This window comes from Schistocerca serialis, chromosome 8 (assembly GCF_023864345.2).
Source record: "Schistocerca serialis cubense isolate TAMUIC-IGC-003099 chromosome 8, iqSchSeri2.2, whole genome shotgun sequence".
Classification (NCBI taxonomy): Eukaryota; Metazoa; Arthropoda; class Insecta; order Orthoptera; family Acrididae; genus Schistocerca; species Schistocerca serialis.
In genome coordinates, this window is record NC_064645.1 from 441,386,511 (window position 1) to 441,413,132 (window position 26,622).

At 36.8% G+C, this 26,622-nt stretch overlaps 1 protein-coding gene and 2 non-coding genes across 3 annotated transcripts in view; all 3 read right to left on the reverse strand.

Annotated features, from left to right (window-relative positions):
- The window catches only part of LOC126417178 (polyubiquitin), a 121,908-nt gene extending 115,747 nt beyond the window's left edge, over positions 1-6,161 (reverse strand). Inside the window, exons 1-3 of the mRNA XM_050085080.1 lie at positions 6,018-6,161; positions 5,396-5,598; positions 4,347-4,382 (exon numbers count right to left, since the gene is read on the reverse strand). Of these exons, the coding sequence (XP_049941037.1) occupies positions 4,347-4,382; positions 5,396-5,585 (226 nt within the window). The 5' untranslated portion in view covers positions 5,586-5,598; positions 6,018-6,161. The remainder of the gene's footprint in view (positions 1-4,346; positions 4,383-5,395; positions 5,599-6,017) is intronic.
- Positions 4,461-4,534, reverse strand: LOC126417688 (small nucleolar RNA SNORD24). Its single transcript, XR_007575759.1, has one exon. It is a non-coding gene; the product is annotated as a small nucleolar RNA SNORD24 (small nucleolar RNA).
- LOC126417689 (small nucleolar RNA SNORD24) lies at positions 5,667-5,742 on the reverse strand. The gene has a single exon (XR_007575760.1). It is a non-coding gene; the product is annotated as a small nucleolar RNA SNORD24 (small nucleolar RNA).
- Positions 6,162-26,622: the final 20,461 nt, after the last annotated feature.

Here is a 26,622-nt window from a genome sequence, read left to right on the forward strand (position 1 = left end):
AATGATAACAATGTTGTTACTGTAGCCACCAACTTTGACAGAGTGCAACCACTACGCTCTGTAGCAAGATTTTCCAGGGAACAAAAGAAAAGGATTAGCGTGCCTCAACTTAACTTATTACACTCCTACAATACTCATATGGGAGGCATAGATCGAGCTGAGCACAATGTATCCCTACATAGTGCTCTATAAGAGAAAAAGGGGTATTTCCCGATCATTGCACATTTTATAGACATTGCAGAGCAAAATGCCTGGGATCTCTACAAGCACAACGAAGAACCCATAGATCATCTGACATCTCGTCGTCGAATTGTCACTGCATTTCTTGAAAGTCACAAAAGAGTCACTACCAGCAGAGGACGTCCTAGTAAGAGGGCAGAACTAGATTCTAGATTTGATGGAAGAGAACATTATGTTGCTGAATTACCAACGGATGAGGCAACAAAAAAGAAGCAGCAGCTGAAATGTCGAAGTTGCCACAAAAAAACTACTACTATGTGCATAAAATGTGATAAACCACTTCATGTTTGTTGCTTTTTGTCTTATCATACTAGTGCATAAAATATGTGTATAGGTTATTTTCTTTGTTTTTTGTATTTGTTAGCTGTTTTAGCATATAATTCAAATTTATTTATGTTTATTTGAAAGTATAAAAACCGAAACAAGTTAATTGCGCAATGTCATATACTTAAAAAACATGTTCCCTTATTGCCCTGACGTCCTTCTGGAAGGACGCCCATTTTTGGAAATACTAAATAAAAATAAATACTCAAAATTGTTTTTACTTTCTCCCTTACAACCCTGTGAATGAATGTAGATAAGATATAACTCAATTTTTGAAGGGGGAAAAAAAAAAAAAAAAAAAAAAAGAAAAAATCAGGACTATCTGGGTTAAGAACAGTAATACAGAAGACCTAGAAATTACTGGCCCATTTCTCTGCTGTCACCATTCTCAGAAATAGAAGCAATTATGAAAAACAGATTAATGAATAATCTGAATAAAGACAATCTTCTAAGCAAATCACAGTTTGGTTTCTGAAGTGACAAAAATACGGAGTCAGCTATAGTACAATTCACGAGTTATACTGAATGCTCTTGACAAAGGTGTGTGTGTGTGTGTGTGTGTGTGTCACACGCATATTTTTGAATCTCTCTAAGGCCTTTGATACAGTTGACCACAAGATTCTATTAAATAAATTAGAAACATTACAAATAAGATGGGTAGCTAATGACTTGTTTCAATCATACCTAGCAGATAGGGTACAAAGAGATAACACATACCTCAAATAGATCTGAACATTTAGTAAAACACTTATCAGAACTAAAATACATTAATATAGGGGTTCCACCAGGTAGTATATTATGACCAATACTATTCCTGATATACATCAATGACTTTCCCAGTGGTGTCACTCATGGTGAAAAAAATTCTCTCCAATAATAACAGCAACATTATAGCCGCTGAGAGAACAAGAGAACTACTTGCAGAGCAAGTAAATTAAACTCTCAAGGAAGTTTACGATTGGTCAATAAGCAATAAAATGACATTGAACATAAAGGAAACTAATGCCATGAATTTCAGTTTGAAGAGGGAAAATTAATGTTAAATGTAAATGCCACCTCTATGACTGTTAAATGCAAAATTTCTAGGTATGAATATCAATTCTCAGCTGAAGTGGTGTGAACACACAAAGTCATCAGCATGTTACACCCTTAGAATCCTATCATCAGTTTGTAACATGCAGGTGTTAGTTACGTACTATTCATATGTACACTATTCTCAACTATGGCATTCTCTCTCTCTCTTTTTTTTTCTTGGGGGGGGGGGGGGGGGCGGAGGGGGGGGAACTGAACAAAATTTTCTAACTCTAGAAAAAAGCCATAAGAATAATAACCAAAAATAGTAGTCAAGCTCATTGCAAATATCTGTTTAAAACACTGGAAATTTTAACTGTTCAGTATGAATACATTTACCAGTCAATTGCACACATCAAAAATAAAATTGGTAATTACTGTGTACAAACAGCTCTGTCCATAACCAAGGAACAAGAGCTAGACTCACATTTACCAGGAAAAAATAAGACTCAAAACAGCATTTTCTACCAAGGAATAAAACTGCACAATAAATTACCAAAAGAGATTAAATTGCAAAAATACACTTATTTAAAAATGTAGCTAAAAAGGACCAGTTACGAAATACATTTTAGACATTGAAGGATTACTTAGATAAAACACAGTAGGGGTAAAAATGTACAAATAAATGATTAAAACATCCAGCATTCCACATAACCACCTTCCCGTTTATTTTCCTTTTCGAGAAAAACTTACCCCCAAGCTATGCATACCACGATACTAACACCAACTGATAGGGAGATAAGAGTGAACTGTGTGGCATTACATTATTAATTATTTGTAAAAAAAAAAAAAAAAGTATTGTACACCAGGAGTAAATCTAATGATTGTCTAACTAGAAGTCTGTAAATGTATGTGCATACAAATTAGCTTATTTCAAATTTGTCTAACTTTTAAATACTGTGACATATCGCTGTAAACAATGTGCAAATAAAGCAGTAGCTGCTGCTACTACTACTGATACACTGTACTGAAAAGAGTGGAGCAGCTGGCCAAGCGGTTCTAGGCACTTCAGTCTGGAACTGAGCAACAGCTACAGTCGCAGGTTCGAATCCTGCTCAGGCATGGATGTGTGTGATGTCCTTAGGTTAGTTAGGTTTAAGTAGTTGTAGGTTCTAGGGGGCTGATGATCTCAGATGTTAAGTCCCATTGTGCTCAGTGCCATATGAACCATATTTTTTTAGGCTGGAGCAAGTGGACCCCAGCAGGCAAATGTCAAAGTGTGAACCTCTGCTGTGTCCACAAGAAGTCCTTGTTAAACAATCTCAGAACATAAGTTTGTTTTAAAAATGAAGAGAATATTGCAAATCAGACCACCAAATTAACCAAAAATACTTGTTTGCTTAGCAGACAAACTGTTAGTAGATAAATACTATCCTTTGGCACAACCTGCCTTTAGACAAGGTCAAGTATAAACATTAAGTACATATGTCATGTCTTGCAGAAGCCTCTTCAGGGATCTTTAAGTCTTACACTTACATTCAGTAGAGAGACTGAATTTAGGATGAACTCAAATCCACCAACACAACATTGGAAGTATAGGTAATTTCTGTATGGGGTATGTCATCAAAAGTGTAAAATGAAGTTTTTTATTGCAATCAGATATTTAAAAATTCCCATCCTGTGGCAGCTTTTCATCTCGTCAACAGGAATTCGTGGCAATCCATATAAAACTGTTCCGAAGACTGTACCCACATGAAGTGTACCATATACGCCACTCCAAAATTTATAGTAATATTTTGACGCAGGCATGTAAGCTTCATACCTATGCCCATGTTAAAATGGTTCCAAATTTTCCAGTACTAAAATTCCTTATTCCCAACAAAGCAGCTGAATGGAGACAGCATAAACCAAAAAAGTCAGTGTTGAATTATTGTATATCCTGTAGCACTCAATGCTATTCAGACAACATTTAGTGCACAAATTATAATGCATATTGCATGTAGACTGAAGATGAAAGAGCATCAAAGACAAACTATCTTTCACAAAGTAAATGATTAACGTATCTTAGCAAGACAACTGATAGGCAAACTGCTGCTGTACTCTTCTGCAGATACAGTATATTATACTGCAAAAATATTAAGCCCCCACCAAATGCAAAATAGTAATAACCTTACTAAGTAAAAAACTGACACCTAACCCTGAAAAGGCTTACAAAATTGAAGAGTGGATGACCCCCATATACATATGCAGAAGAATATTCTGGTGTAATAACTTATCAAGATTTGAACTAACCTTTCAAGTAATGCAACGTTCTTTACCAACTATTTCAGTGATGGACCATAATATTTCACACATGTTAATTCATTTCAGTCCACAATCATTTTTAAGACATAAGTACATCCAATTGTTCACCCCAACAATCTAGGTTTTTTGCCTTAATCTTACAAGCAATAGAATGTGCAAGGAAGGAAAAGCTGTATGCATTACTAAAGCACAGTAACTGAAAAAGTGGGTGAAAGTTTTATTGATTCATTTTTTTAATACATAAACTGCAAATTTTGCAAGTGGTCTGTCCAAGACATAGCAATTACATGTAACATGTTGAGATTAGTTCCTGATCTTCTTCTTGGGGCGAATGTTGTTGGTATGTCCACATTTCTTCTTGCGGCAGTTAGTAGCTCTTGGATGTAGCCGGGCATAGCACTTTCGACAAATCATTTTGTCGCAATTGTACTTCTGAGCCAAAATACGGAGTGTAGGTTCAATTACACCCCCACGAAGACGAAGCACCAAGTGTAAAGTGGATTCTACAATTTAAAACAAACATTCTGATGTGTTTAAATGGTTTTTAAGTAGACCTTAATGTAAACATTTACGTGGATGCAATCTCTCAGAGATCTTGGTGGTATAGGTTTGTCAGCATACCTATCAGATAGCAAATACTAAGTCATCATTAGATTGCCTTAAGTACAAGAAAGCTGTGGCTGTTTTAGACACTACCTATTCAGCTCAGCCCACCAACACATCACATTACACCAAATTACATAACTTTACTTTCAAAAACTAATCAGGTTCCCACTGTGGCATAGTAATGCGGGAAAGATTACAACCGCATGAAGACTGCACAATGATCAAGCAAGTGCTAAAATTTAATTATGTAAATCAGTCAACTCTTAAAAGAGCATCACGTGACAGCAATCCAATAACAGACTACATCCTCATTATGAAAATGAACCGCCCCCTCCAACCAACCTTCATAGATAACACACAACACCTGCAGAAATTAAAAACACTATCATCACTAATCTGATTTCACAATTTTTGTGTAAGGGCTTTGGGCATGTCATCCCTCTTTATGAAAAATTTAAATTTGTAATCAAGAGTATAACCAGCACAGCAAAAATGACCGACAAATATTAAATGACAGTTATTACACACAGTAATAATTCAACCATGGTCGACTAAAGATAATTATACTAAGTGCCTACAAAAACAGGGTATGACCACATGGTCATAACGGATTTGAGCAAAATCTTAGAACTAAAAAGAAGTTATACAGTTCCTTAAGAATGCAATGCTAATGCCTGTCACTCTCCCAAGTATCAGCAACAGCTTTTAGCAACTACAACATTATGAAAGCAATTACCTTATAATACACCAAGCATGTCATACAATAGATCAGACCAAAGTCTAGACTGTGCTTACACTAACCAAACAAAACTAATTTAGGAATTAACACAAATTCCACAGTAGCTTTTCAATACATGCGAGTCTAAACAAAAGACGCAACAATTAAGCAGAAAAAGGAAGGAGACCTTACCCTTTTGAATGTTGTAATCTGAGAGTGTCCTCCCATCTTCCAACTGTTTGCCAGCAAATATCAATCTTTGCTGATCTGGAGGAATACCTTCCTTATCTTGAATCTTCGCCTTCACATTTTCAATTGTGTCAGAGGCTTCTACCTCCAAAGTAATGGTCTTCCCAGTAAGGGTCTTAACGAAAATTTGCATCTTGAATTACAGTCTGTAAGAAAAGAAAAAAAAAATTACAGAACCTGAAAATACAATTAAAAACTACGAGTTATTTTAGCAGACATCAGAGATCTTGGTGGTAAAAATGAGTCGTCAGTAAAAACTCAGAGTAGCAAATAATAAGTCATCATTCTTTAAAATGCACAGTAGTAGCTAAATGTAGTTTGAATAAGAATGTATTCAGCGACCACCTCATAGCGACACGAGTCAACATACCATCGCCTGTACATGAAAACTTCTCGAACTTACTTTCAAGGAAACTAGCTACACGTGGCACAATTATCAGAAGTATTAAATAGATCTAATAATGTAACCACACAAATACTTTAAGGTAATTCAAATATCTAACAGCTTTCACAAAAACCATTACAAATTTCATTACAATTAAACACATCTACACAAAACACTTACTCCTCGACCATCCAAATGAGAGAACAAATCCGAACGGAAACCACAGAAGATATGGGCAACCAGGGAGGTTGCCAAAGATATCCCAAAGTTGCGAAATCACTAAGCACATTGAAAACCAAAGACAGATCTGGTGCAGATCTGCGTATAGTGTAGCCAATCGTGCAGAAGACCCATACTGCATCACTGTCGAAACATATTTTGGTCTAACTAATTTTATAATTTTTTTCAAGAAGGAAGTTGAATCTAGGCCACTCCACATGCGACAAGCTATCTGCAGACATCAGATCTGCGTCAACTGATCGTTCTGTTGGCCAAAATGGAGTTAGAGGTTTGCCCAAAATTGCTATATTTCGGGGGCAAAATTCACATCTGCGCAGAAAAAATCTGCAGCACGAAACGTGTTTGAGTCAACTAATTGTTCAGTCTCTTGTTTCTCGTCTCTGCGTGCACAATGAATTATAAAATGCTTGATATGCGTCAGTGCCACTGAAACACATAGGAGAAACACATATTTGTGGAGCGTAAAGAACATGAATTACAGAGCTTGAGTTAAGAAGGGACCTCTTATAATTCTTTTGAAAGCGTAAACAACAGCTGTTGACCCTACAACGAACAGGGAAATTGTTATTTCAGAAAAAAAGATAATTTTAGACTTACCCAAAATAATTAGTTCTGTAGGGAACTCTCACATCACAGTCACTTTCATAGGAGATCGCTGACATACATTCACTCAGTACTGTCCTAAGTTGCAATTTTTTTCAGCAACATAGATAAAATGAAAAAAAAGTATTATTGTGCAGAAGAGTATAGTCCAGACATCGTGTTAAGTTTATGAAGAACATTATGCAGCAACGCCTTCAGGAGAATAGGTATTCTTCTACTTAACCCTTAATGTTGCAGGTATGCTCTCACAGACTACTACCATTTATTGTTACTCTGTTGCTAAGGCGTAGTGGAGTAGGAAATTACAGCGTCGTGTAATTGTTCTTTCCCGAATCTGCTGTGGTTTCCTTTGCCAGTAGCCGCTTGAATATGACGTGGTCATTTACTATTACTGCTTCTTTCGTGCCAGCGGCCTCTGAGACCACACCTGAGACTTTCTCTTATGGACTCAGTAACCAGGTACAGGTCTACTCTTCATGTTGTGGACCCTGACTTTGAGGATGTTGTTGTTGTGATCTTCAGTCCTGAGACTGGTTTGATGCAGCTCTCCATGCTACTCTATCCTGTGCAAGCTTCTTCATCTCCCAGTTCTTACTGCAACCTACATCCTTCTGAATCTGCTTAGTGTATTCATCTCTTGGTCTCCCTCTACGATTTTTACCGTCCACACTGCTCTCCAATGCTAAATTTGTGATCCCTTGATGCCTCTGAACATTTCCTATCAACCGGTCCCTTCTTCTTGTCAAGTTGTGCCACAAACTCCTCTTCTCCCCAATTCTATTCAATACCTTCTCATTAGTTATGTGACCTACCCATTTAATCTTCAGCATTCCTCTGTAGCACCACATTTCGAAAGATTCTTATCTCTTCTTGTCCAAACTATTTATCGTCCATGTTTCACTTCCATACATGGCTACACTCATTACAAATACTTTCAGAAATGGCTTCCTGACACTTAAATCGATACTCGATGTTAACAAATTTCTCTTCTTCAGAAACGCTTTTCTTGCCATTGCCAGTCTACATTTTATATCCTCTCTACTTCGACCATCATCAGTTATTTTGCTCCCCAAATAGCAAAATTCCTTTACTACTTTAAGTGTCTCATTTCCTAATCTAATTCCCTCAGCATCACCCGACTTAATTCGACTACATACCATTATCCTCGTTTTGCTTTTGTTGATGTTCATCTTATATCCTCCTTTCAAGACACTGTCCATCCCATTCAACTGCTCTCCCAAGTCCTTTGCTCTGTCTGACAGAATTACAATGTCGTCGGCGAACCTCAAAGTTTTTATTTCTTCTCCATGGATTTTAATACCTACTCCGAATTTTTCTTTCGTTTCCTTTACTGTTGCTCAATATACAGATTGAATAACTTCGGGGAGAGGCTACAACCCTGTCTCACTCCCTTCCCAGCCGCTGCTTCCCTTTTATGTCCCTCGACTCTTATAACTGCCATCTAGTTTCTGCACAAATTGTAAATAGCCTTTCGCTCCCTGTATTTTACCCCTGCCAACTTTAGAATTTGAAAGAGAGTATTCCAGTCAACATTGTCAAAAGCTTTCTTCAAGTCTACTTTGATGATACTGCTTTAAAATGGTTTCAGAACAGTTTAGGAAGCGATTTTAGATGAGATAATAACAACGAAACTGAAAGTGAAGATAATACAGTACAGGAAGAATGCGAAAGTGAGGGAGAATTTATTTTGCTACCTATGAATTCCTTGAATGAAACAAGTGAATCTTAAGTTGAAGATTCTACTAGAAATACTTTAGATGAAAATAAATAACGTTGGTCGTCGAAGCCTCTTCCAATGATGACCAATGGTATTATTTTTCCGCATGTTGGACATAAGTGGTGTGAACGCGTTTGTCCTTCTCAATTCCTACAAAGACAATACTCAGGTAAATAGTTTAAATTGTTGAAAAAGTTTATAAACTCGCTGGTGACACCATAGATAGATAGCGAGTCATTATGTATCATCTACTCCGTGAACGTCATACATCTTCCACTGTGTTTTAGGTGTGGCAGTACCAACACTACAGGTCGTTGTAGAACGACTGGAAAACCGCAGAACATGCTCCACATGTGGCCCAAAAAAAGAAGACAAAGACATCTTATATTAGCCTTTGTTGCAAGAAGCCAGTCTGACTTGAAAACTGTAAAAAAATTTCCAGCAAATGCATAGAATATCTTTGACAAGAAAACTACATACCTAAAAAGCATTAGTGTAATTTTCATTTTTTTTAATGTTTTGTGTGAGCTTTTTATTGTTTTTGTTATTACGTGAATAATAAATAATAAAAATATAGCAAAAAGTAAAATTTGGAGTGCAGGGTATTTCAGTTTTCTTGCATTAACATTATCATGTAATATTATGTTCATTTTGTACAGTTTTCTGTTTAAATACTTTTTTTAGTAAAAATTAACTTTAAAAATTGTTTGAATATATTTTTTGTGTGGCATTAATGCAACCTTTTCCATAAAATCCGAACCGTTCTACAGAAACTACTGAACTCAATTTTTATGGCCATTTAAATATAGCGATCACTCAGACCACACCAGGGACAGTGTTTGACAACAAAAGGACCTGGGAAGCTAAGGATCAAGAGTCAGTAGATTTACTTGTAATGGAATATGTGCTTCAAAACGAGAGTAAATTTGATGTGAAATGTACTATTCAGTATCACAATTTATTTATTTATTTGTTTGATTAACCCTTTTATGGCATAAGTTAATTCAGTGTTTCAGTTCTTGCTGCATGCATTCTTCTTCCTTTTCAGCCACATTCGTTTTATGTTTTCTGATTTCTTCTTCTAGAAGTGTTCGGTGTTATCAGATTATTTTCTTTTTCTCTCTTTTTCATGCCTGCAGATCAGATTTTAAATTTTGCTACTAAATAAACTCCTGTTACGTTATCCATTAAATTGATGTTTACTTCCTTAAAGTCATATAGTTTCTGAATAGAACATGGTAGTTCTCCTCCGAACTTCACAATTTTATTAAAAACTTGCTTCATCAGATTCTCGTCATCCTTTCTTATGGAATGTCCAATTTCCCTTTGCACACAGTGTGTACTGGAGATCTGCAGGTTGGGGATTTTACTCACTTGTACTTGCTTGAGCACACTGCATGGGCGTGGCTTGCTTGACAATCAATACTCAGAGGGGACAGGCTGTGCTCGAATGAGTTGCTGTGGGGCACAGATCGCCCAGTCTGGCGTGCTCACCACTCTGATGTTGTGACTGTCACAGCACCTCTGTGAGTGCAGGCTGGTGTTGCTCTTGCCGTGTTCCCTCCAGCTCATGGAACTGCACTCATATCAGTTTAGTTACACCTACAAGTATTTTCCTGCATTGTAGCGTCTATTGTCTTAGACAACAAATAATAGGGGAAACACTTAAAAGTTTCATGGACAACATCAGTTTTTCTGTGAAATCCACATGTCAGTTCATTGACCCATGTGATTCTAGTCAACAAAAACAGGATTTCAACCATCTTAAAACTTTTAGAGGTATACATTCATAATTTTTTGATACAGCATCCATGTTTTCAACCAGCCTTCTCTCTAGAACACAGCGTTAAGAGTAATATTATCTTTTCGAATATATTTATGTTGTTTTCCATTGTTTTGTGATTAATCTAAAAATTTTGTACTAGAAATGGTCTAAATTCAGGTAATTACATATGGCCAGATTTTGGACCACTTTGCAATACAACTAACCTGTGCCATTTTCACTCTGCAATGCCAAGGACAAAGCCAAAATACAGGCTGCAGGGAAAAAGGAAGAAATGGACGAAAACAAATATGACTGAGGCAATTCATACAATCAGAAACAGAACTACATAGACACTAAAGTCTGCTAGATATTTAATGTGGCATGGTCATATAGGCATTTACTGAGGCTGCAGTTTCCCCTCCAGTTTTAATATATTAGAAAAGTGAAAAAAACTTGTATAAAGTGCAGAATTGCTAAAAAGCCAGTGTCTTACGTACCTCATATAGGAGGTAAACTTTATGGGTTCGCTTATGGTGATCTACATCGAATGGCTCACCATTTATTGCTAACATACATTCTTCAACATCCGTTTAAGAAGGGACAGTCAAGAAGAGCTTGAGTAGATCTGTTTTTGCATCATTAGAAATGGACAATAATTAATTGATTTTATGATGTAACCAGCACTGTATTTACACATGGGCAATATGAACCCAGACAGGGCAGCAAATTCTTAGGGGTGGCAAACTTTTTAGCAAAAAAATTTACTTGCACAAAAAAGCAGCAATGGATGTGGGAATTGTTATTAGTGAGAGAAAAGTCTTAGGTAGATGGATGGCGATGCACGCATCATAGAACTGCCAACAGTGCCTCTGCGATATTTTTGTGTGGCTAGATAGAGACACATCAGATGTTGAAGCAGAAGCTTTGATACAATGTGGTATACAATAAGGAGTAACGCTGAGTCTTATGGCGACAGACAGGTCTGTGGGGACTATATTCGACAGTTGAATACTGATGCCGTAAATGCTATAACTTTATTACTTTAGTGCACAGCTAAAATCAAGGAACAAAATACTCCAAAACGAAAACAGAGAGATCTTATAAGCACTTTTATTATTGGTTGTGTGCATCCCCCCCCCCCCCCGCCCTTTATTAACGTGGTGAATTTCTGATATAAAGTAAATATCAACATCGATGAAATGAACGTCTCGTGGAGGAGGCTATAGAAAATTAGTTGAACAAAAGATGAGGAGGGGAAAAAGAAAGTGTTAAATTAGATGCCAAGATTACAGACTTTTTCTGTCAGTAAACGATTAGATTCTGTAGGTGCAAGCTGTTCCCCTCCTGAGAACTTGAAACCTACAAATGATTCACAGTGCAATGGCACTTACGGTGAAAAGCTTAACGTTAGTGAATCTGAAACTGATAACAAATTTACGAACAATTCCACAGCAAGCGAACCAGTGTTAGGCCTAGGGGAAGTTTTCAGAACTGACATCAGCGGTTCAGCAGCAGTAATGGTGTACAGCGAATCCCTGATAATTCTGTCGGATTTTAATCCACACAACAAGGAAATCAACCTGAAGATCCTTGCTCACTGGTGCTACAAATGAGGAACTACATTGCAAATTTCTGATCTTGAACGGCATCTCTCGATACAAACCCACCTATTTTGGTGCATAAAGACCTCACTCAATGTACCCATGTCATGCTCTGTACAGATGTAGCTAGAGCACCGTTGTAACCACTTTACACTAGCCTGTGCAATAACAGCCTCTCCTGCAGCCAATGCTTGGTCCTAGACCTTCCTCTAGTGACAAGGCCCCCGCACTGCAGTGTTGAGATATTCATACACGTCTGTGGTTATTGTTTTAGCTTTTCTAAATCCATCCTGCTGCTCTGATATTAAAGAGAGTCTGTTAATAAAACTTTCCAACCTGGTGTAAAACAATCTCTCAAATATTTTTGAAAATGTGCTGAGTTGTGCTACTGGCCTGTAATTAACTACGCCATTTTGTGGTGGAGTGGGGTAACTTTAGCAACCTTTAGAAGATCAGGGAAAAGTCCATTACTAAAGGATGCATTAATTATAACAGTTAATATTCCTACAGTGTATTCCCCACAATTCTTTTCAATAAAATATGGTATGTTGTCACTGCCACAGCAATATTATTTTTTTATCCTTTAATAACCATGAGCACTTCAGTGTTTGGCTTTGTGGAGAGACATTGATGCTTTTATGGTCTGCACATGTGTTGAGTATTTGGTCAATGGTAGTTCTTCTTTATCATGTATTGAGCTATTGTACTGGAATAGTCATTAGAAGCATTTACGATTTTTACTGGTTCTGATGGAACTCATCTTTTAGATTCAGTCTCAAAGTTTTTTTATAGCAAAGTGTATGTTGTTAGTTTCATTTTTCACAACTTTCCAAATGTCTTTAATTTTTTACTTTTAGATTCTGTTGTTAATTTATTATTATATAATTTTTCGCTTACTGAATTACTTTATTGTAGAGAGTAAGGTAAGACTTCAAGTATAATCCAACTCATGGTGATTCATGAAGTTCTTCACATAGCGCTTTTTTTGGCTAGAGGTTTTAATCCCTTTTGTTGCTCATGAATTTGTGCATTTGTTTCTAATTCTTCTTGAATTAATGGAAATGCAATACTGAAATAGTGAATAAATGTTTTATGAAAGCAATTAAACATACTATTACCATTCTTTTTTTCATATACCTCTGACCAATTCTCAGCCCCTAGAAGATAATTAGAAACCATCATGTTTCCTTCATCAAACTGCCTTTGCACCTTAGTTTTCATAGAACATTGTTTCTTGTAGTTTAAATTCACTGTTAACATTTGGGCTTCATGACCGCTGTAACCTGTATTAATGACATCAGTTGAGTAATATTGCCTATTTACATTTCTAAAGATATGATCAAGTGCTGATTTTGGGTTTTCAGTGAACCTGGTTGGGGTTTCAACAGTTGGGGATAAGTGGAATGAATTACTGATATTTAGCAATTCATCGTTGCTTTTTCCAGGTTTAAAGAAGTCGATATTAAAATCTCCACATATTAGAAAATTTTTTTGATTGCATAAAGTTTATTAAGTAGTGCTTCAAGAAGTGATCGAAATTCTGGATACTTCAAGTGGGAGAGCTGTACGCATTTGGTTTCAGTATGTTAGAGTCTGTCAAGACAATTAAAGAAAGTTCAAAGTCTTTCTCTATTAGTATTTTATTGTATTTTGAGAGGCATTTGTAGGTCACATTATTTTTAACATAGGTAGCTGTACCACCTCCCTTACTTTCATTTCGACAAGAGTAACCAGCTGCAGTATATTCTCAAACTGGTTTTTCAATTTAATCTTTTGCTAGCCAGTTCTAAGCTAAACAGACAACAACTAATTGTAAATTAGTTTACGGGAATAAACCTATTTCTAACAATTTACTAAACATTGCCTGCACATTATGGTGTAATTTTTAGGAGGTACTAGTGTCTGTTTTCCGTTATGTGCGTTAGACCGTAGATTATGTTTTGGGGCACTACTCACCAAGTTCTCCTCTAATGTAGGTTTTGTAGAGTTTACTTTCTGTACCTGTTGTATTTTGGTAGACTGCTAGCTACGAGCTGTTGTAGTTCCTGCCGACAGAAAACCCTCGTTTTAGGCTGGAGGTCAGGTTCATAACATTTATGGAAGTTATAAAAGTAAAGCTTTCATATAGTCTATGAATACGTATCTAGATTTCAGTGTGGAATTTACATTTTTATAACAGGTTTCTTGTGGACTTCAATCTGGGAATTGGAAGTCCTCAAATACTTAGTAACAATGTAAAAGACAACACCCTGTCTGCTTCCATACTAAGAAACCATGGAGTTCAAAACATGTCGAAAAAGGTAAAAAAATAATATCCATAACTTGTCACATTATGTTACATAATTGACTACCATACTTGGCTTCATGAAACCCTTCTTCAGGACAGTGTCATGTATTAGTTCATGCAAAAGGTGTTTGGACGTTGCTGCCGAAAATGCTAAAGAGTTGTAACTGCTTCCTGTTGCCAGGAATCGAAGTTTCACTATCAGCCATTCATCTACAGAACTTACTCCTCATACAAGTCTTTTCATCATGTATTATGAGGAACTGCAAGTTCTGCTATATGTCTTCATATCCATTCACAAATAATTTCGCTAGGTTATAAGGATCACTGTGTAGCTTCTGAAGTAAATTAACCCTCACAGTACCAAAGTGGGTGGGGCAGGGTGGGGGTACGTTATACCAATTTTTCGAAAAGTATTGTAGTATAGTCATATACTTTGTACACAAAAATTGTGAAAAAATAATTAGTGTTTGTGATTTCTTGCATCAGATTTCGTAATTGTTTTAAATTTTCCAGTAAAGCTTAATCAAAAAATTAAAGTCTTAGTAGCGAATGTGACTTTTCACAACAAATTTTATACTCAGTTTCCGGTTCAGAACACTTTTTACACATCTATATATAATCAGAAACTATGTTATCAATAATAATCAACGAAATTTGTACTTTTTAATTTTTGTGGTGGGCATAAACAAACCCTCCCCTTAGTGCACACACAACGGAAAATGTGTAGGTATTGCTAAGACTGAGCTAAGGATATTTTGATTCTCCACATTACCCTTCTTGTACATCACAATCTATTTGAAAAACAAAAGTCTATAAAGAGCTTCCATGTGTTTCGCTCAATGAAATATGGTCTGCACAGGAAGCAGTACAAGTACATAGATGTTGGGAAGGTTATTGATGTGGCAAGATGTTCGCTATTACATCGACCAGTAGAGACATACCATGCAGGCATACAGGTCCTCCAAGTAAAGTGGGTACCACGTTAAAAGGAAATAATGATGTTATGTCACAGATAGGGATCACATGTTATCTAAAACAGGAAAAAAGTCCAGTAAACATGGACTGTAAAATGCATACCATAAAGGGAGATTCTGGTTGACATGTGTGAAAAATTGTTAAATGTTTAGAATTTTATTTTTGATTAAAATGGTGGCTGTAGCCCTTGTCAAAGTGTGCACCTCACATTGCATTTTACAGAATAATGGCTATTTCTGAATCCCACAAAAATAGAAAATTCTAAAAGTAGAATGAACTTGGGTGGTCATCAATATGGGATTTGAAAAATACCCCGAAAAACAAACGCCATTCATTTCAAAGACATGTCTGTTTTGTTGACATCTTTTCACACATTAAAATGTTTACAATATATTACAAAGTTTGAATACAAAAATTGTTCTCACTGATTTCCCCTAAATCTAATTATCTTTGATTTAAAAAAAACTGAATCTGTTAACCTGTTGAGGCTGTAGAGCACTTCATGCACTGAAAAATGTTGATTGAGAAAAAAGCATTTAAAGTTTGGAGTGATAAAAAAATGTTGTTTCAAAACTTATGGTTCATCGTGATCCCCGTACTATAGAGGCAACCTTCCTCTTCCTCAGACATGTTCTGGTTTGCAATTTGGTGCTGTATTTGTTCACTCTTTTAAAAAACTAGGACATTACTTGCTCCCCGAAGGCCATGTGTTACCTGTCATATAACCCTGCGAAGTTATTGCTGTTCATCCCTATGACGCTTCCTAACACGTTCACGGTCTTCATGATAAATGAATACACATGCACCTATATATGCTGCTCTTTCAACAGTTTTTGCCCCACGGTGAAGACGTTTGGGTACCAGTTTCCAAATGCAAGCATTGAAGCTGTCTTTGTCATTTTGCTCATTTCCACCAGTGCATCTTTTTAGCAAATCTTCATTGGACAGAAATTCATATACTGGTTTAAGCTTTTCTTGAACTAATTCTTCAAGTGCCTGTGGCTGCCTATATTTCGGTCAGCGCGTAATTCCATTCAACACACTGCAACTTCTAAAATACTTTCACAATCAAATGATCCTTTTGCAGACATAATCTATATACTTCAGAGATACAAATTATGCAAAAAATTTCTTCGTCTGTCTCAACCAGAACCTCCCCTTAAGAAATGTGAGCACTTCACCTTCGTTACTGTGAAACGTATCTTTGCTACTGCAACCTTTTTGCTTTCGGTATTTTGAAAGGCGGAAGTAGGGACCAAAATAAAGAAAAAAATGTCGAGTTAACATGGTTCTAAAATGCATGCGTTTAGAGCTATGAGAACTTGCTTATCTTTGCTGCTATGGAACACATCTTTTCTGTTGAACAAATGCTCATAGCTCTTAAGCTATGTGTTTTAGAGCGCATGTTTGGTGGACTTTTTTTCTAGTTTTGGTGCAAACTGTCTCCTCGCAAATCATGGAAAATAAAAAGCTTGCAGGAGAAAAGATGTATTTTACAGTACTGAAGATGAACAAGTGCTCATGGCTCTTAAGACAAATTTACACTGGCCAACAAGGCACCATCACGCCATGGCACCGTCCCATCATGGTGTATTCACACTGTCCATCACAATGAGCTAATACAAGCCGCAACTGCTTTTACATGCAGAGACAATGCGTCAGGTATCCATGTGTTAGGTCCACATTTGCAGTAAAATGACATTTATCACACTCAATAGGCTGCAGCTTGCAATGATACCTTGTATACATGAAGAGGAAGAAATAAATGCGAAACAGTGCAAAAGGAGAGTGTGACAGTGAAAAATGAACTCATTATGTGGTACAGAAGGGGAGTTTCACACACTCTACAAGGAGCTCAAGGAAGAGGGATCTTCATTTTATAAATATTTCAGGATGTCAAAGCACCTGTTTTTACACCTGTTACGTATAATAGAACCCAGAATTAACAAAAAGAACACAATGTTACTACCAGCGCACCCCATGAAAAATTGATAGTTTCCACAAGTTAAGTCTGGTTGCTAGTCCAGTGGAAATTTTTCGTTAGTAGTCATATCTCCCTCAGTATTGTTCAAGTGGCTCACCTGTACTAGAGATAGCTAGTGAAACCACATTGACCGCTGATACTTGCAAAACTGTTCCCCACAAAACACAGAGAGCTACTTAACAATAAAAATCCTGCTTCTGTGTAGTGTTCATATTCAGTTCCTTTCAAGCTTTGACTGTGCTTGATAAATGTTGCAAGCGACATTACATATACTAGGGTTAGCTAATGTAAACACATTTTGAGCACTGATGCTTGATAAACTGTTTGAAACACAATGAAGACATCTACTTAACAATAAAGAAGTCTACTACTGTGTAGTGTACATATTCAGTTCATCTCAAGCTTTGTTTGTGCTTGATAAATTTTGCTAACCATTCCATTCCATTTATTATCATCCTTTTCATCATTTACATGATATAGGAATTGTCATAATACTGTCCAGAATGTTGTTGTTGTTGTAGTCTCCAGTCCTGAGACTGGTTTGATGCAGCTCTCCATGCTACTCTATCCTGTGCAAGCTTCTTCATCTCCCAGTACCTACTGCAACCTACATCCTTCTGAATCTGCTTAGTGTATTCATCTCTTGGTCTCCCTCTACGATTTTTACCCTCCACGCTGCCCTCCAATGATAAATTAGTGATCCCTTGATGCCTCAAAACATGTCCTACCAACCGAACCCTTCTTCTAGTCAAGTTGTGCCACAAACTTCTCTTCTCCCCAATCCTATTCAATACCTCCGCATTAGTTACGTGATCTACCCACCTTATCTTCAGCATTCTTCTGTAGCACCACATTTCGAAAGCTTCTATTCTCTTCTTGTCCAAACTAGTTATCGTCCATGTTTCACTTCCATACATGGCTACACGCCATACAAATACTTTCAGAAACGACTTCCTGACACTTAAATCTATACTCGATGTTAACAAATTTCTCTTCTTCAGAAACGATTTCCTTGCCATTGCCAGCCTACATTTTATTTCCTCTTTACTTCGACCATCATCAGTTATTTTACTCCCTAAATAGCAAAACTCCTTTACTACTTTAAGTGTCTCATTTCCTAATCTAATTCCCTCAGCATCACCCGATTTAATTTGACTACATTCCATTATCCTTGTTTTGCTTTTGTTGATGTTCATCATATATCCTTCTTTCAAGACACTGTTCATTCCGTTCAACTGCTCTTCCAAGTCCTTTGCTGTCTCTGACAGAATTACAATGTCATCGGCGAACCTCAAAGTTTTTACGTCTTCTCCATGAATTTTAATACCTACTCCGAATTTTTCTTTTGTTTTCTTTACTGCTTGCTCAATATACAGATTGAATAACATCGGGGACAGGCTACAACCCTGTCTCACTCCTTTCCCAACCACTGCTTCCCTTTCACGCCCCTCGACTCTTATAACTGCCATCTGGTTTCTGTACAAATTGTAAATAGCCTTTCGCTCCCTGTATTTTACCCCTGCCACCTTCAGAATTTGAAAGAGAGTATTCCAGTTAACATTGTCAAAAGCTTTCTCTAAGTCTACAAATGCTAGAAACGTAGGTTTGCCTTTTCTTAATCTTCCTTCTAAGATAAGTCGTAAGATTAGTATTGCCTCACGTGTTCCAACATTTCTACGGAATCCAAACTGATCTTCCCCGAGGTCTACTTCTACCACTTTTTCCATTCGTCTGTAAAGAATTTGCGTTAGTATTTTGCAGCTGTGACTTATTAAACTGATAGTTCGGTAATTTTCACATCTGTCAACACCTGCTTTCTTTGGGATTGTAATAATTATATTCTTCTTGAAGTCTGAGGGTATTTCGCCTGTCTCATACATCTTGCTCACCAGATGGTAGAGTTTTGTCATGACTGGCTCTCCCAAGGCCATCAGTAGTTCTAATGGAATGTTGTCTATTCCCGGGGCCTTGTTTCGACTCAGGTCTTTCAGTGCTCTGTCAAACTCTTCACGCAGTATCATATCTCCCATTTCGTCTTCATCTACATCCTCTTCCATTTCCATAATATTGTCCTCAAGTACATCGCCCTTGTATAAACCCTCTATATACTCCTTCCACCTTTCTGCCTTCCCTTCTTTGCTTAGAACTGGGTTTCCATCTGAGCTCTTGATATTCATACAAGTGGTTCTCTTCTCTCCAAAGGTCTCTTTAATTTTCCTGTAGGCAGTATCTATCTTGCCCCTAGTGAGACAAGCCTCTACATCCTTACATTTGTCCTCTAGCCATCCCTGCTTAGCCATTTTGCACTTCTTGTCGATCTCATTTTTGAGACGTTTGTATTCCTTTTTGCCTGCTTCATTTACTGCATTTTTATATTTTCTCCTTTCATCAATTAAATTCAATATTTCTTCTGTTAGCCAAGGATTTCTATTAGCCCTTGTCTTTTTACCTACTTGATCGTTTGCTGCCTTCACTACTTCATCCCTCAGAGCTACCCATTCTTCTTCTACTGTATTTCTTTCCCCCATTCCTGTCAATTGTTCCCTTATGCTCTCCCTCAAACTCTGTACAACCTCTGGTTCTTTCAGTTTATCCAGGTCCCATCTCCTTAAATTCCCACCTTTTTGCGGTTTCTTCAGTTTCAATCTGCAGTTCATAACCAATAGATTGTGGTCAGAATCCACATCTGTCCCTGGAAATGTCTTACAATTTAAAACCTGGTTCCTAAATCTCTGTCTTACCATTATATAATCTATTGATACCTTTTAGTATCTCCAGGATTCTTCCAGGTATACAACCTTCTTTTATGATTCTTGAACCAAGTGTTAGCTATGATTAAGTTTTGCTCTGTGCAAAATTCTACAAGGTGGCTTCCTCTTTCATTTCTTCCCCCCAATCCATATTCACCTACTATGTTTCCTTCTCTCCCTTTTCCTACTGACGAATTCCAGTCACCCATGACTATTAAATTTTCGTCTCCCTTCACTACCTGAATAATTTCTTTTATCTCATCATACATTTCATCAATTTCTTCATCATCTGCAGAGCTAGTTGGCATATAAACTTGTACTACTGTAGTAGGCATGGGCTTTGTGTCTATCTTGGCCACAATAATGCGTTCACTATGCTGTTTGTACTAGCTTACCTGCACTCCTATTTTTTTATTCATTATTAAACCTACTCCTGCATTACCCCTATTTGATTTTGTTTTTATAACCCTGTAATCACCTGACCAAAAGTCTTGTTCCTCCTGCCACTGTCCAGAATATACACATCAAAATATTACAAATTTCTATCAAATACATAAAATTAACATTACGCTGAAAATTAAAACATTTAATTAAAACACATAAAATTAACATTATATAATATGTTGAAAATTAAAACATTGAATTAATGTGTTGTTCTTTTACATGCTCCTGTAACATGTACCGTATGTGATGGATTTATATAAATTTAGTACATTTTGGAAAACACATATTACACATAATTTTAGAGTTAAAAAGAGTATAAATGAGACATAGACTGACAATGAGAACATGATATTGACAATACAACTATCAGTTAGTGATTTAAGGATTCAAAATATTCCTCCATGCCATAAAAACATTTATTTATCATAAACTTTTTTAATTCTGATTTATATTTTGCTTCATCTTCCGTTCCACTGATGCAGAGTGGCATAGAATTATAAAGCTTTATTCCATAGTGGCTCACAAGTCTTTGAGTTTTTGTTTTTCTTGTTCTTTCTACATGCAGATTCTTACAGATACATGTATTGTAGTCATGAAGATCTGAATTTACACGTGAACTACTCAAGTGTTCTTGTATGCAGAATGCTTTTTAAAATGTACAAAGATGGTACTGTAAGTATGTTTAGCTGCATGAACAAGGGCTTGCAGTGTCTTTGTGGGAAACTGTGTGTAATAATTCTAATGGCCCTTTTCTGTAATATAAAAACCTCTCTCAAGCGACTTTTAGTTGCATCCCAGAACGTTATTCCATAGGATATAACAGAATCGAAATAAGCCATAGACACTAATCTTGTACACCCTCCACTGCAAACTCTAGAAATTATTCTCAGTGCAAAACATGCTGACTAGAGTTTTTTGGATATGTATGTCACTTGGTCTTTCCAGCTCAAGTACTGATCAATGTACATGCCCAAAAATTTTGTAGACCAGACTTTCTCTATTTCATGGTCACTCAATGATAAATAGTGATCATCCTTCTCATTTACTTTACCATACTGTACGTAATTTGTTTTATTTAAATTGAGTGTTAACTTATTAGCGAAAAACCACTGTTGCGCACTCTTCAGAACGTGTTCAGCTGTCTTGAATAAGGATTTGATGTCATCACTTATAATTATGCTTGTATCATCTGCAAATAAAATAATTTTTGATGATCTGTTGGGCCTTTCATTGTCATTTATATAGATTAGGAATAATAGGGGGTCAAGAACACTACCCTGAGGGACACATACTGCCACTTTCTTAGCATCAGAAACACACTTTATTTTTTGCTTATTCGGAGATGAGGTAAGTTCCAAAACCTGAGTTCTGTCTTGGAGATAGGATTCAAACCATTTCCTCCCAATTCCTCTGATGCCTATTGCCTCCAGTTTATCAAGGAGAATTTGATGATCTACTGTATAGAAGGCCTTTTAAAGATCTAGGTTGATTCCTACCACAGATTTGTTATTGTCTAAATTTCTAATAATTTCTTCCGTATAGTCCTGTATAGCTGTTTCTGCACTGTAACCTTTACGAAAACCATGCTGATTACAATTTAGAAGATTGAAAGTGTCAAGGTAGCTTATGAGTCTAATTTTCATTAGTTTTTCAAAAATTTTTGATAAAGATGGAAGAAGGGATATAGGTCTATAGATTTCTACCTTATGTATATCCCCATTTTGAATAATGGTTTAACCTTAGAAATTTTCAGCCTTTTGGGGGAACACACCTTCACTGAATTATAATTTGGCAATATGTACCAGTGGTTCCAAGTTTTGTGTGGCGACTTTTTTTTATTATTGTCACTGTCACTTTGTCCGCTCCTGCAGACATTTTGGGTTTCATACTGTTAATTACTTTCAGTATTTCATATTTATTAGTGGAACTTATTATCATGCTATTGAATACTTTTGGAGCTGTTGTTTTCTCTTCTTTGGTAAAGCTCTTGCTTAATTTACCAGGTACACTTAGAAAGTAGTTTTTAATGTAACTGGGCAAGACTTCCTTCTTTATTTCAATGTTATCACTAGATTTAGGTACAATATCCTGGTCTTTAGAGCTTTTTCCTATTTCTCTTTTAACAACTTCCCATTTGGTCCTTGATTTATTGTCTGACTTCCTTATTAGTCTATCATTACTTAATACTTTTGCTAGATTAATTACCCTTCTATATATCTTTTTGTAGTTACTAACATGTTTTCATGTTTTTTGAAATTAGGGTCAGTATTGGTTTTCATTTCAGAGTTTGGTCTTTCCATTCTCTTGGAAGAGTTTTTAATGCCAGATGTGATCCAAGAATTTGTGTGTCTATGGCAAGATGAGTTGATTTTAACTAATTTTTTTGGAAAGCACATTTCAAAATTTGTCATGAAAAGAGAGGAGAAAACACTGTATGCAGCATCTGTATCAGTTTGGTTAGCCAGTGTGATACCAAATTGGTTACAGTTTTCAGGATAGAAAATTCTCTTATACATATGATGTACTGTTTTTGTATGCATTGGACGTGCGAGCACTTTAGTAATAAGTGCGTTATGATCAGATATTCCTAGGTCAATATTCAAAACTTGTGTACCTGGGCTTTCTATATTTGAAAATATATTCTATATTTGAAAATATATTATCCTTAACACTTTCTGAAATGTTTGTTACCCTTGTAAGACTGATTATATTAGAATATAGGTTGAAACTGCATAGAATATTGAGGAATTTAATTTTAAATGGACATCTACCAACATATTGACATTAAAGTCCCCACATACAATTATTGATGACTTCTCATCATGTATGATGCTCAGTAGTTCTTCAATATATATATTTTTTTAATTCTGTGTCTGCACATGGTGATCTATACACTGGCATGACTGTTATTTTCCTGTTTTTTACATTCATTTGCACTGCTGTTGCCTCAAAATGTTTTTCTATGCTCAGGAGTTCAGCTTCAGGCCTGTTTTTCACTTTAATATCTGATTTCAAATAAATGCAGACACCCCCATTCTTGGCTTCCTTCCTAGAAAAATGACTAACCAAGGTATATGAGGAAATATTAATGTTTTCTAATTCATCATTTTTGCACCAATGCTCTTGAATACAAATACAATCAACACAATATTCACTGGCCTCAATCTCGAGATCTAGAATTTTATTTTTGAGACACTGTATATTAAGGATAGGTAATTTTGAGCTGTTGTAACTCATTTGAGGCTGGGTACCAAACACCCTTTAAGGACACAGGTTTCCTGCATATTATCTTTCTTTCTTCTGGATGTGCTGCAACTTTTGATGCTGGAAATCCTGTTGTATCTGATGACTAAAAGGTATCAGATAGATTATATAATGGTAAGACAGAGATTTAGGAACCAGGTTTTAAATTGTAAAACATTTCCAGGGGCAGATGTGGACTCTGACCACAATCTGTTGGTTATGACCTGTAGATTAAAACTGAAGAAACTGCAAAAAGGTGGGAATTTAAGGAGATGGGACATGGATAAACTGAAAGAACCAGAGGTTGTACAGAGTTTGAAGGAGAGCATAAGGGAACAATTGACAGGAATGGGGGAAAGAAATACAGTAGAAGACGAATGGGTAGCTTTGAGGGACGAAGTAGCGAAAGCAGCAGACGATCAAGTAGGTAAAAAGACAAGGGCTAATAGAAATCCTTGGCTAACAGAAGAAATATTGAATTTAATTGATGAAAGGAGAAAATATAAAAATGCAGTAAATGAAGCAGGCAAAAAGGCATACAAACGTCTCAAAAATGAGATCGACAGGAAGTGCAAAATGGCTAAGCAGGGATGGCTAGAGGACAAATGTAAGGATGTAGAGGCCTATCTCACTAGGGGTAAGATAGATACTGCCTACAGGAAAATTAAAGAGACCTTTGGAGAGAAGAGAACCACTTGTATGAATATCAAGAGCTCAGATGGAAACCCAGTTCTAAGCAAAGAAGGGAAGGCAGAAAGGTGGAAGGAGTATATAGAGGGTCTATACAAGGGCGATGTACTTGAGGACAATATTATGGAAATGGAAGTGGATGTAGATGAAGATGAAATGGGAGATATGATACTGCGTGAAGAGTTTGACAGACACTGAAAGACCTGAGTCGAAACAAGGCCCCCGGAGTAGACAACTTTCCATTGGAACTACTGACGGCCTTGGGAGTGCCAGTCCTGACAAAACTCTACCATCTGGTGAGCAAGATGTATGAAACAGGCGAAATACCCTCAGACTTCAAGAAGAATATAATTATTACAATCCCAAAGAAAGCAGGTGTTGACAGATGTGAAAATTACCGAACTATCAGTTTAATAAGTCACAGCTGCAAAATACTAATACGAATTCTTTACAGACGAATGGAAAAACTGGTAGAAGCCAACCTCGGGGAAGATCAGTTTGGATTCCGTAGAAACACTGGAACACGTGAGGCAATACTGACCTTACGACTTATCTTAGAAGAAAGATTAAGAAAAGGCAAACCTACGTTTCTAGCATTTGTAGACTTAGAGAAAGCTTTTGACAACGTTGACTGGAATACTCTCTTTCAAATTCTAAAGGTGGCAGAGGTAAAATACAGGGAGCGAAAGGCTATTTACAATTTGCACAGAAACCAGATGGCAGTTATAAGAGTCGAGGGACATGAAAGGGAAGCAGTGGTTGGGAAGGGAGTAAGACAGGGTTGTAGCCTCTCCCCGATGTTGTTCAATCTGTATATTGAGCAAGCAGTAAAGGAAACAAAAGATGAATTCAGAGTAGGTATTAAAATTCATGGAGAAGAAATAAAAACTTCGAGGTTCGCCGATGACATTGTAATTCTGTCAGAGACAGCAAAGGACTTGGAAGAGCAGTTGAATGGAATGGACAGTGTCTTGAAAGGAGGGTATATGATGAACATCAACAAAAGCAAAACAAGGATAATGGAATGTAGTCTAATTAAGTCAGGTGATGCTGAGGGAATTAGATTAGGAAATGAGGCAATTAAAGTAGTAAAGGAGTTTTGCTATTTGGGGAGCAAAATAACTGATGATGGTCGAAGTAGAGAGGATATAAAATGTAGGCTGGCAATGGCAAGGAAAGCGTTTCTGAAGAAGAGAAATTTGTTAACATCCAGTATTGATTTAAGTGTCAGGAAGTTATTTCTGAAAGTATTTGTATGGAATGTAGCCATGTATGGAAGTGAAACGTGGAGGATAAATAGTTTAGACAAGAAGAGAATAGAAGCTTTCGAAATGTGGTGCTACAGAAGAATGCTGAAGATTAGATGGGTAGATCACATAACTAATGAGAAGGTATTGAACAGAATTGGAGAGAAGAGAAGTTTGTGGCGCAACTTGACTAGAAGAAGGGATCGGTTGGTAGGGCATATTCTGTGGCATCAAGGGATCACCAATTTAGTACTGGAGGGCAGTGTGGAGGGTAAAAATCGTAGAGGGAGACCAAGAGATGAATACACTAAGCAAATTCAGTAGGATGTAGGTTGCAGTAGGTACTGGGAGATGAAGAAGCTTCCAAAGGATAGAGTAGCATGGGGAGCTGCATCAAACCAGTCTCAGGACTGAAGACCACAACAACAACAACAACAACTGATGACTCGCTGGCCGTAAGCACTTTTCTTGCTAATGATGCCGCTGTATAGTCTGTAGTTGCTTCTGATACTGTTGTAGCTGTTGGGGGGGCTTCATTTGCTTCAGCTACTTTTGTGGCAAGTGAAGATTCTACTGTTTGATCTGTTGGTGGTGAATCAGTTTCATTTTTATGTTGGAGAATTTCAATTGCTGTGATGAGTGGTGGTGGTGGTATGGTAGGGCAATTCTTGTCTTCAACTGCTAACACTGCATTAAGTATTTCTCGACTAATGAATGCTTTTCCAAGTTCATTTCTGTGTAGCCCATGCCTGGTAAAATGACTTCTTTCTGAAGATGGTACATTCACATATGTGGCATTCGGGAAGCTTCGGCATATTTTTTCAAATTTTCTATTAGTAACAGCGATTTCTTTGTTGACACAAGATTTTTCCATCAGATCATATCTTTGTGGTATACTTGCAACATAGAAGTTCACATTTCTAATTTTCTGTAGTGTGCTTCTTAGCGCACTTGTGGCAAGTTTTTCGTCATTCCTATAAACGTCATTAGCGCCACCGATTATTAAACAGTTTCTTCCAGGCTCCAAAAAAGGTTCACAGTTTTTTAGAATTTCACTCATGGGAGCGCCTGGTTTCGTTATTCCATTAACCTGAAATACAGTTTGCATGTTACACATGATACCAGCTAAGCCCTTTCCATGATTGTCTGAGGGCATGCAAATATCTTCTTTGTTCTTCTTACTTGAGGTTGGCATATTCTCATGACATGTATGTTCCC